Source organism: Caenorhabditis briggsae (genome assembly GCF_000004555.2).
Source record: "Caenorhabditis briggsae complete genome, chrV, whole genome shotgun sequence".
Classification (NCBI taxonomy): Eukaryota; Metazoa; Nematoda; class Chromadorea; order Rhabditida; family Rhabditidae; genus Caenorhabditis; species Caenorhabditis briggsae.
In genome coordinates, this window is record NC_013488.2 from 19,100,026 (window position 1) to 19,112,112 (window position 12,087).

Genomic DNA, 12,087 nt, shown 5'->3' on the forward strand with positions numbered 1-12,087 from the left:
TATGTTTTCTGGATTAGAAGAAATATGGGAATCACAAAAGGAGGAAAATGAAGAAGCTTCTAAAATATGGAATAGACAAAAATTAGAATGCTCAAGCCTGATGTCCACAGACTCTGACCTTGGCACAAAAAAAACTTCCCTAACAAAACCCTCCTAACAACCCATCCGGAACCTTATAATAACATTATTCGGTCTTTAAGTCAACATTGGAAGGTTTCGAAGTTTTGAAATTCGAAGAACTACTTTTGAACTCAGAGAAACGGAAAATAAAAAATTGAATTACCGTAAAACCTGTATTAGAAGAGAGCCTTTAACAGAAGGGCACCTCTAATAGAAGGGCCCTCTGAGAGGGGCTTGGAAACATAGAAGTGTCCCCTGTAATAGAATGGCGCTCTGTGAAAAAGGTCCCCCTCCAAAATTCTACATGAAATCAGAAATTTTCTGTACTTTTTCAGTGGAAAATATTCCGGGAACTCCACAATTTGATAGAAATTAGTTGAAACTCTATTTTTCGATAAGATTGAACGGCCCCCTCTAATTGAAGGGCCCCTGTAATAGAAGGGCTCTCCGAAAGTTCTTTGGAAAAATAGAAGGACCCTTCTAAAATAGAAGGACAGGTTTTACGGTAAGTGTTCGAACAAGCTTCTCTTGAGTAACCTAAAGATTGGAAAAATATACAAAAATTTTACAAAATCATTTTTTATATAACGCAACACACAAAAAAATAAAAAAAAATCATTGGCTAACTAACCGAATAGTTGTTGTATAAATCCCGATGCATCATCCTCCCTTCTCCCAAGTAATAACTAGTTTTGCTGATCCAACTACGGGTTATTATTTACTATTAACTCCTCTTCCTCTAACAACTGGATGATGCCTCAATCGAAATTTCATTTATTTTACTACGAAGAAAATCCGATTAAAGCTATATTAAAACTTTTTTCATTCGTATTAAGTAACTAGCCGATTTGTCATGACTGGTTTGTTGAGTAAAATCCCCCCCCCCCCCCCCTACTACCAAAATTTATGATCCTTTCAAAAGGAGGAGGCAAACAAAAAGAGCATCCGGTCAGCATAAAATGTTTGTCAATCTTATGAATGAACTAATGAGATTGATGAATAGGATGCGCGAAGAGTAAATAAACATTGGATGGGCAAAAAATTTTATTTGATGGAAATTTTTTTTCTAAATTTCTAAATGATCAAATTTCGATTGCTGCTGTTCCTCGGTGCTTTGTTGGTGATCAGAGCGGAATGGAATAATTGTGAGTTTTCTGAAAAAAAAGTGTGTTACCGTAAACCTGTATTAGACGGGTCGGCCCTTCTATTACAGAGTTCCTTCAATTAGAGGGGGCCCTTCTATTTTGCCATGCCCCTTTTAGAGTGCCCTCCTATTAGATGTGCCCTTTTAATAAAGGGGCTCTTCTAGTACAAATTTTACGGTATCCCTAAATTCGGAAGATCTTCAGGGAACTGGGGACCTCCGCAACAACCACCTCAACCCAATAATAATTTGGCTATTGGGTATCCTACTGCTTATGGGTTGTATGCTGGAAGAGGATATGGGAATGGGAACGGATATAATGGAGGAGGACCGGTAGGTGTTTTTTAGAAAATCGTTAACGTCTATTCCGAAATGAATTATTATCCTCCAGCCCAACGCCGGCGCAGGATTTGGGAGCCCTCTCCGATGTCTGAACGGTGGCGCCCATATCGGACAGTGTCGCCTCGATCAAGACTCAATTTGTATCGCATTGGGTGGAACTTGTACACACGGTGCATGCTGTACGACTCCATTTGTCAGCATTCTAGGAGGTATGTCGACTACCGAGGCTCCAGATGTGATAGATGGGGAGACAACGAGAAAAAAGAAAGGGAAGAGGAAGCTGGTGGTGGCCACGACTACTGTGACGCCGGTTGGCGAGAATGGAGAGGATGATGAGAATGATGTGGTAGGTTGAAGCTACTAGGTTGACCAGATACTGTTTTTTGAGCGAAAAAAATATATTTAGATGAAATCCGCGGAACTCGAGGAATGGAACAAGTTGATTGAACGTTCGCGCACTACCACAACTACTCCAGAGCTCATTATCGAAGAAATGGTCACAGTGGACCCATATGTGGAGGAAAACGAAGATAGGGTGAGACTTGATGCTGATAAACATGAAAACCGTAATTTAAGAAATGCTCATCGGGTCTCCGCTCTGTCGGACCGTGCTCAGAAGATTCCGATTGCCCAACTTTGCATCAGTGTGAGAAGGAGCAGTGTTGTTATTTATTGTTATAATTTATACATGGCAACGTATTTATTTATGCCAATAAAGAACTTTCAATACTTGTCCGGATAAGTTTGAACGGGGTAGGCTGGACGTGGGCGTTTTGAATCGGCACTGTGGGTGGTGACGAACATTGGTTCAAGTGGGACTTTTTGCTCGGGCTCTTTGATGAATTCGACTGGGAGTTTTTCGGGTTCCGAGATCTTAAATTTTAGTTTTAAGGAAAGCGTTTATTATCTACAGTACCCTAATCTGCTGAGTAACTCCCTGAGCAGTCGGTGCTGCTAATGCGCCCATTTGAACTCGACGTTGGAAACGGCGATATTTGCACCTGTAAGCAGTAAAAATAACAAACGCAGCAGCTGAAACTGTGATACTGTAGCTTTACTTACCCACACATGATCGTGTCCCGATAGGATGGAAGAATGACGAAGGTGAAAATGAGTACGGTGGGTCCGAAGAAGAAGTTCCAGACCCGAGTAGCCATTTCGTTAGAGAGGATTGCATAGTCATTGGACATGTCCAGAAAGAATGCCAATGAGACAAAGCAATCTTAAACCGCGGTACTTTAAAGGAGGTCATATTTTAAACAACTTACAGAAGCATGGATAAATGGAAATCGGAGCCAAAATCGAGTACAACATTGCCCAACCCAATCTACTCCGTGCGTCGTAGATGACTGGATCCAACATGTCCATAGCGATTTTTTGTTTAGCACAGCATGCAAAAGTCATACATCCCATTCCAATGAAAGCGAACATGAAGCAAAGAGAGATGATAATTAGGGCAAGGATGGCAACTAGGGATGGAGCGGCATAGGTAGGTTTATAGAACATGTTGAAGACTCCTGATAGTGGGAAGGAGACAATGAGGATTAGTAGGAATGGAATCCTGAAACATTTGAAATGAGAAAAAAAAGCTAGACTTCAACTCACCATGTACAAATTCCATAATTCTGTTTCCTAGAAGTTCCCATCCGCATTGCCATGAACAACAAGAACGGCAATCCCATCACAAGTGTCATCTGCGCGGTTGTCACACTTGTAGCATACGCCATATCAATCAACCAAGCCTTTTCGATATCCCTCGGAAACATCAGCTCCCAGACATACGTGGCAATCTTCATTACGGTAGAAATGGAAAGTGGCACTGCTACAGACGACATGTAGGCTTCAGTGAAATCTCTCTGTATCCAGATATTACAGAACCAGAGGGCTCCAAGGAGAAGGACTTCGATAAGATGGAAAAAGCATCCAAAGAATGTTCGGTAGAGCGCACTTTCTACATAGTAAAATATGGGATACTCGCATTCAATTGTTACAAGACGACCTCTGGAGACATTGTAACAGAAGGAGGCGTTATAGGAGGTACCCGGGTTCAGGAGACCATCTAGCATCCTGTAACGAGATTTTGGGAACAAAAGGAATCAAAGAAAACAATTTTGTGAAGCGGAATTCGGTTCTGAACCTTGAAGAGAAAATATGAAATCTGAAATTTCAGCATCTGATCGTGTCATGTCGACTACTGAATTCCATGACAACCACCCTTGAATCACCTGGTTTATTTCAGTTTTTCAACCGAAAGTTTGTATCCTACCAGGTGAAAACTATGGTATTCTGCTTCGTAAGCGACAGGTGATTTTTCAGAAAATACCGTAACCCAATTTATATTTTGATTTTTGTGATGGAAGTGGTTCCAAATACCGGAAAACTGCGATACAGCGCCATGACGTCGCACCTGCGGCGCTTCAAACAGCTGGCTGGTGCGCCTACGGCGCGAATTAACTTATTTCTTACTCGTTCGTCGCTTTACTAAAAGGTAATGTCAATTTTTATACAATTTTCAAGCTTTTCAAAAATGTGCGGACAGAGTAACAGATGAAGAGACCCAACTTTATTTATTTATTACCAGCCTGTTTGCGACGCCTCCGACGCTTCAAATAGCTGGCTGGTGCGCCTTCGGCACCATTCAACTTATTTATTTTGTTGTTCGTCGCAACTTCATTTATTTAATATATTTATGATTATAATGATACGGTACTTTCAAATAGATAGTGTTCATTCAGTTTTTTAGTTGGTTCCAATTAATTACTTTTCTGAATAAGGTGGCTAACTAAGGAATTTAATTAAAAGCTTATGGGAACATTTTCTCTCACTTCCGGGTTCTCAGATTTCTGAAAATTGCGAATTTTCTCTTCTGAAAAATGTCCCAATCTTGGTCTAAGGCCGTATAATACTTTCAAGTTTTCCGATTTCCATAAGAATTTTTTTCGCAGATTGCTCCTGAAAGTAGAACCTCCGGGTACACATGACACAGAAATATTGTTTTCCTGATTATCCACTCATTCAATGGAATATGCTTGGAAATTCTAAAAAAATCGTCAAACCATCAAAACACATTTATTCCAGAAAGTGTGGTGACTAATATAATTGTCCAGTTCTGTTTTTGGACATTCCAGTCTAGCATTAATTCAAAGAATGGATGGATGGCAATTTCAATGGCGTTAGCATTTTAATTTCAAATTAAACTTATTATTCCACCAGCAATTTTTTATCTTCTCTTTTTATTTTTTTTTCTTTGGGATACGGGCTTTCGTGTGTGTATAAGATTACTTAAAATATGTTAAAATAAGGTCTTGGATCAAAAATCAAAGTGCTTCACACATGTTTGCACCTAAGTCATACCCCTAAATCCCCTAAATGTAGCCTAATGTAACGAAAAACAAATCTTTATTAACTCCTGAATAACTAACTCTACATTCCGGTTTTTTTTACATTCTTGAAGTATAATTTTTTAAAATTTAAGTTCCTTTTTCAATTTTTTTTAATTGTATTTTCAATTCCTCATACAAAAAATTCTAATCAATCAAATTTTTTAGATATGACATGTGGTTTACATCTGTGATCCCAACCTAGATCAAATTTTAATGGAATTTGCAGAAACTCTTATTTTGGGAAAGCATTGGCCATGAAACTTCGTTATCTGGAAATAGAGCCATACTTTTGATATTTTTACTATTATACTACAAATTCCTGACCAAAGTCGTTATACTTCCAACAGAGCCTTTGCCGTGCCCTTCGCGGGCAGTCCCATAGTTTCTTTCAGAAATAATATTTTTTTTTGACTAACTAAACTAGATATATAGAACGAACACTAGAAAATGAAACTTCTTGAGAATCTGTATCTTGTCTAAAGTTACAAGCCATAAAGCTTCAAATCCGGGGCGGGCCGGGCCCTGGCGGTTTTTTCGGCCTGTTTGGTCTATAACTTTGTTCATAGACAAGATACAGTTTTCCAAATAATATCATTTTGTAGAAATCGCCGAGTTCTATCACATCTAATTTAGTCGGTCTAAAAATATTGATTCGAGAAGAAAGGTCCGGCTGCAAGTATGAAAAATTCCTTGCTGAAGTCGTCATTCCCATGGTTTTAACTGAATAAAAACTTCCTTTTTTTGTTCTTTGATTTTAGGATATTCTATTATAAGGAAATGATGATATTAAGAAAAAACAAAAGGTGGCCCTTTCATTAATTCAGAATCCATTAATCTGTTTTCATCTTACCCACTTTTTAAGGTATTTTTGTTATCCGATTTTTCATTTCTTCAGCTCATTAAGACAAAAATAACGTATGATGTAGAAGAAGGTATATTATGATGGTTGGTGTTCGAAAATTCATATTTTTAAAATAGAAAAACTATAGTAGGCGGAATAGACGACCAAATTTTGAAAATACGTTGTACAAATTCAAAGATTTTCAGTTCTGAATATTCTATCCTTTTTGTTTTTTTTTCCGAATCGTCAAATTTGGGTCCGTGTATCTAATTTTCTGTGAAAGATATCAAAAAGTGGTTAACTAATAAAATGTTACTGATATCATGATAAACATTTTATTAGTTGACAACTTTTTGATATCTTTCAAAAGGAGTAAGATATATAGGCTCAAAGTAGACGGTCAGGGTGGAGTTCTAAATATTAGAGTGTTTAGGGTAGTTAGATTAGTTTTGGTTCCAAAAAAAAGTAGAATATTTTTCCTGAATCTTTCATTTTCCTTTAAATTCAAAACTTAGATTTATTAATTTGTTTGAAACCCCTTGACGTTTTTTCATTCAATGTTTCCTACCTACCACTTCAACTTTGTTCAATACGTCCATTCAGATCAAAATTCTTTTTTTCCAACCCTTGTAAAACTGTCAAAATGTCCACACTCCCTGAATGCCCTTTGATCTTTTTAGGTCTAATGAATCCAAGATAAAGGGCGTTCCCACACAATGTAACTTCCTCTGTAAGTCCGAAATCTGTCTAGTTTGAAATGCGACTTCTCCTAGGCAACATCAGTTACACAGACCAAATTCCCACGTTCTTTGGCTCAGAATTTTTCCCTCTCACTCGAATCACAAGATTCTGGATTGAATCAGTCTGAAAACAAGAAGAGGCTTTCTAGAAATCAAGCTGAAAACACATTTTTCTAAACTTGAAATATTCGATTTCCAGAATCATATGGAGCCCCTTCTGGTCATCCTCCTAGTGATCTATTCCACAGTATTTGTGGTCGGATTTACAGGAAACCTTCTGATGGTTCTTGTCACTTTTCACAGCAAGTAAGTTTGACAAATTTTGTATCCCACCGATCTGTTTTTTGTTTCAGAAACCTCCGCTCAATTTGCAACATGTTGATTTGTGCGTGCTGCTTTTGTGATATGCTCTTGTTCACCGACATCATCGCATTCTTCATCTCTATGTTTATTCCAATAAGTCAAGGTTTGGAGAAAATTCCGTACACACTCTATTAGAACGCCACCCGGACCGTCCACTTTGAGCCTAAACATCTCACTTCTTTTGAAAGATATCAGAAAGTTGTCAACTAATAAAAAGTTTATCATGATACCAGCGACATTTTATTAGTTAACCAATATTTTATATCTTTCACAGAAAATGAGATACTTGGGCTCAAATTTAACGAATCGGGTGACGTTTTATTAGAGTGGTTACGTTATTTAGAAAAGTATCCTAGATGGAATACGGTATCATCAGTTTTCAGAAATGTGCTTCTACATCAACATTCCTGCCGACTTTGGAGCGTTTGCTTCGAACGCGTGTGTGTTGGCAGTGGGGATAGATCGATTGATAGCGGTAGCTAGTCCAGGAAGGTGCGGTTTGTCCAGATGTCCGTTTGACAACTTTTCAATTATTCCAGATACAAGATGCTAGAACTCGAGAGAGTCAAATATTTCACACTTCTCATGGCTTTTCCCGTCATCTACGCCCTTGCTCTGCTAGTCGTGGGATTTGGTCAACGTGATCCGACAAAGTAGGTCATGAGATGTTTGGTGACTGGCTCTTAGTCTAATCTTTGTCTTTATCCGTAAATTATTGAACAATCTGTTTCTAGAACCGTCCCATGTCTTCTTCCAAACTCCTTGGGACACGCTTACGACCTGTTCGCGTTGACTTCGTTCGTTATCAATCTCTTCGTACCACCCATCTACGTCTACGTCTACTTTAGAATCAAGAAAGTCAGAAGTGAGTTGTAACTTGTACTAAAAAGCCATAATCAGAAAAAAATATTTCCAGGCAGTTCGGTGAAAGCTGTGTTCAAATCTCTGCTTGTGACCGTTTGTCTTGTTGTCTGTGGATGGATGACAACAGATTTGATCGGAGCACTCTCTGTAACAATTCCAATGGATCCAAAATTAGCAAACATGATACAGTTGTACTGTGGAACGTTTATTTTCACATCTTCCGCGTTCAATGCAGTGGTTTATTATAAGTTGAGGTAAGACTTTAAAAAAATGGTCCACGTCCCTATTAGAGACTACAGAAATATTGACATGGGATGATACGTTTGTAGTAGTTGCCAAACCTTTATGTATGACGTACAGATACACATTTATTAAATTTCAGCCGTGACTATCGTAGTGCTATGCGCAACATGTTGGGCGTTGCAAACGAGACACAAGCCTTGAAATCTACGACGTACAAGGAGCAAACAGATGCACAGAGATCTACAGCCAATCGTGTATCAACTAACACGAATATGATAAATACAGATATGAATGTCTAGTGGTTTTGTATATTCACAAATTTTCAATAGTACTGTAACTTTGTTTTTCATTGTTATTCCGCTAACATTATCAATTTTCTGTAAATGCTCACACATCACCATGTACCTTTAATTTTCCCTAGACAGAAATTGTACACGATATTTCGGTAATGTATGTTTGGTGTTTAAAGTTCGTTGTACAAAGTTATTTATAGAGACATTTTCGAAATCATGAAAGTTTCAGTTTTCCAAAAATCGATCTCTGTAATTTTTTCTAGTTCCAATTCAAATAAAGTAATGTGATGAAATATTCTCTTCGAATTTTCAAAACGACATTTTTGTGAAAATAAAAACAATCAAGTTTTCAAACGGACCAACAAGTCAGTTCTAAAACGTCACAGTTTTGAAATGGTCAGTTCTAAAACGTCGTGGTTCTAGAATATCACGGTTCTAAAACGTCGAAATTCTAAAACGACTTGGTTCAAAAGCGCCACGGTTCTAAAAAATCTACCTGGTTCTGAAAGCTCGCGGTTCTGAAACATTACGGTTTGAAAACGTCGCGGTTCTATAACGACTCAGTTACGAATCGGTCAGTTCTCAACTGTTGCTGTTGCAAAATGATACGAATTGATTTAATAGGTCCGGTCACAGTTTTAGGTGGATCGGTTATAGTTTTCGGTAAATTTACCGGTAATTCTACCGATAAATTACTCGGTTTCGTATTCCTGGTTTTTGTAGTTGATTGTTTTTGTATACAAACATAAATATTTGTATCACTATTTACTTCATAAATACTTGTTTACTCATCAAGATTATTCAGATTTCATTTTCTTCGAGATCTTGTGAATTTTCTTTTGGATTTCTGGTTTTAGAACTTGAAATATTAGGTTGGCGGGAAAGTCTTTGTCACTTTTTCAATAGTTTATTTCTCAAAGAAAAAATAACCGAATAATTAATTATATTGTCCATCATTATCAACAACATGTCTCCAACGTTCCCTCAATTTATGGATTCCATTGCGGTAGAATCCAGCCGGGCGTGAGGCAAAGTATTGTTTGAGTGCCGCTTCGACCGCTCCACGGGAATTGAAGCTTCTTCCTTCGAAGGCACGTGTCATATCGCCAAATAACCAATAGTCGGAAGGAGCAAGATCAGGAGAATACGGGGGGTGAGGGAGAACATTCCATCCATATCCCATCAGCTCCTGCTTCACTTGTTTCGAAACATGTGGGCGAGCGTTATCATGTTGATAGTACACTTTCTTGTCTTTCAGGGCCGAACGGTCGACTGCTTTCTTGAGGTTTCGTAGTTGAGTAGTGTAGAGGTCTCCAGTTATTGTTTTGCCCTCGGGCAGAAGTTCCCAGTAGATGGGGCCGTCCACTCCCCACCACACAGAGAGCATAACTTTTTTCGGATGAAGGCCGGGTTTGGGGACATCCTGTGGGCTCTCTCCTTCTCCAACCCACTGGGATTTCCTGTGGTGATTATCGTAGAAGACCCACTTCTCATCTCCGGTTATTAGCCGGTCCAGCCATCGATCGCCCGCGTGGAGAGTGAGAAGAGTAATCGAATCGTCGACTCGGCGGTCAAGGTTGGCTTGAGTCAGGTGATGAGGTATGAATCGACCAAAAAGTTTTCTCATTCCAAGAGACTTCAAACCTTCAAGGACTGTGCTATGGTGAACTCCGAATGTGACAGCTAGTTCACGGCTAGATTGAAATGGATCCGATTGCAATGCGTGCTTCAGCTTGTCCAAATCCAACTCACGGGGTCTCCCAGAGCGATCCTTTTCATCGAGCGAGAAGTCATCTTTTTCGAAACGATGGAACCAATTGCGAATAGTATTGTAGTGAGGGGCATGTGTGTTGTACACATTCTTCAAGAAAGTTTCCGAATCCTCATCGTGGTGTGAGATAGGAAGAGGTAAATCAAAACATGTCTGATGTGAATAGCAGTGGGAACAAACATATCGTTTCAATTACAGATGAGGAGCAGGGAAGGAAATGGGGACTTGTTTATATGGAAGGTTCTTATCACCTTGTTATTCACTAGAGTCGATATCATACACAGCCTCCATATACGAGAACAGTGATTAAACAAACAGAGTGACATAGACTTTCCCGCCAACCTAATACAAATCTTGACATTTTCATTTATATTGCATGCCTCATGCCATCTGACTATTGACACCCGAAAGAGTATCACACCAATCATTCATCTGGCTGAGAAACCGCCAAAAAAGTAATTCATCATAAAATCGAACATCCCTATTTATCTTCAAGCCACTCAAGGAAAAAACGCCGAGGGACGATACGTTTACATACTTCCCTCCCTTCCGTGTCGGTATCTCTTTTAATAAACAGTAATCACCACCACCGCACCCACTAGAGAGAAGGGTCCCGATGGTTCACACCCGTAAAACTTCCTTTCCCGAAAGGGATACTTAAAAGTTATATTGTTGCGAATGAAGAGAGACTTTCTGGACTTTGAAGAGACGCCACTCCTTTGGTGATAAAGTCATTAACATGAGAGAAATATTATGAACGGGTGAACATAAGGAATCAGATGTTCAGAAGTTCTGGTCGAGGAATTTTGAGTGCCAGAAAAGGATAATCTAACATTTTTGGGAAATTGGCTACTGTTTTGTATAATATTAGTCAAATGAGCTTCACTTCCTGGCACTAGATAAAGTCCAAAACCTTGCACAATTGGTATATCTCGTCTGGGTAATTCATCCAAAATTTTCAAATTGAACGGATAAGTTGTTAGAACTTTTTGCAAGTGAATTGCTATTTAAGTTAGTCTTGGTTAGTACTAACAGTCTTGAAATGATACTGTCAAACCAGTCTTAAGTTTGGAACCTGAACAACTGAAATTTGATTGACTTACCGTGAATCCTGTAACGCAAAAGACGTCCTACTACCGTATTTTCTCAAATAGAAGTCCAACTAAAGCGTCAAATTTGAACTCAATTATCCCGGTTCCTTATAAAGATATCAAAAACGTTGAACTGATAAATTATTTATCATAATATCAACATTATTTTATTAGTTTACAGACTTTTGATATCTCTTATAGGAACCGAGATAATTGAGCTCAAAGTGCTTCTATCAGAGCAAATACAGTATGCTGTCTTGCTCTTACAATAACTACTGGATCAGATATTCTTGAGCTTTTCATGTTAATTTTTCAATTTTTCATCCTAATAATATTCTCTTCTGATTCTCTTTTAATTACCATCCGTTTGCCACTCCTGCCACTCCTACCTCCCGCACCTTCCGCATATCCTATCATAACAATCCCCCCCCCCCCCCCTCCGCTTTTTTACTGTTTACCCCCCATTCTTCCCGTTCAACAGGGTCCCTCTTGACAACTTGCCCATTTTTCCCCCTCTCTGACCATATTTGTTTTCATCACCAAGAAAGTCATGATGTCCAAAATCCTTCTGAGTGGTGTCATAAGCTGACAATCAAACATATCAGAAGACATGTTAGGCGCGAAAGAAAAAAAAATAGTGGATGGTTTATTTTGATCATGGAAATCGAAGCGAAAGTTTGCTCAAGTTTTCTGCTCCTATCAATGTTTGAGTTTGTTAGGGGCGGAGCCAAGAGTGACCATTCCAGTCACCACACCCCTTTTTTGGGCATAGAGACTTTTTCGGTGATAACAAAGGTGCGGTGTGTGTTGTAGTAGTTGGTGAGATAGATTCTAGGAGCCTTGTTAAGCAGTTTTTTTTTCTAGATTGAGTTCTCTATGAGAAAACTTTGAT

General features: G+C 38.7%; 4 protein-coding genes across 4 annotated transcripts; 3 read left to right on the forward strand and 1 right to left on the reverse strand.

Annotated features, from left to right (window-relative positions):
* Positions 1-1,026: 1,026 nt before the first annotated feature.
* CBG27330 lies at positions 1,027-1,098 on the forward strand (the record flags this gene model as incomplete). The annotated part of the gene is made up of 1 exon (XM_045238621.1): positions 1,027-1,098. The coding sequence occupies one exon, from the start codon at positions 1,027-1,029 to the stop codon at positions 1,096-1,098; it is 72 nt and encodes a 23-aa protein (XP_045098459.1).
* A 100-nt stretch (positions 1,099-1,198) lies between these two features.
* On the forward strand, positions 1,199-2,287 carry CBG05620 (the record flags this gene model as incomplete). Its single annotated transcript, XM_002638529.1, has 5 exons — positions 1,199-1,265; positions 1,470-1,597; positions 1,656-1,952; positions 2,013-2,141; positions 2,183-2,287. The coding sequence occupies 5 exons, from the start codon at positions 1,199-1,201 to the stop codon at positions 2,285-2,287; spliced, it is 726 nt and encodes a 241-aa protein (XP_002638575.1).
* Positions 2,288-2,329: 42 nt separating this feature from the next.
* CBG05621 lies at positions 2,330-3,672 on the reverse strand (the record flags this gene model as incomplete). The annotated part of the gene is made up of 5 exons (XM_002638530.1): positions 2,330-2,479; positions 2,523-2,607; positions 2,669-2,828; positions 2,875-3,167; positions 3,212-3,672. 5 exons carry the CDS (start codon positions 3,670-3,672, stop codon positions 2,330-2,332), a joined length of 1,149 nt encoding a protein of 382 aa, XP_002638576.1.
* Positions 3,673-6,775: 3,103 nt separating this feature from the next.
* Cbr-srsx-36 lies at positions 6,776-8,339 on the forward strand (the record flags this gene model as incomplete). The annotated part of the gene is made up of 7 exons (XM_045238623.1): positions 6,776-6,876; positions 6,924-7,036; positions 7,317-7,425; positions 7,473-7,586; positions 7,668-7,805; positions 7,854-8,051; positions 8,180-8,339. 7 exons carry the CDS (start codon positions 6,776-6,778, stop codon positions 8,337-8,339), a joined length of 933 nt encoding a protein of 310 aa, XP_045093000.1.
* Between the last annotated feature and the right edge of the window lie 3,748 nt (positions 8,340-12,087).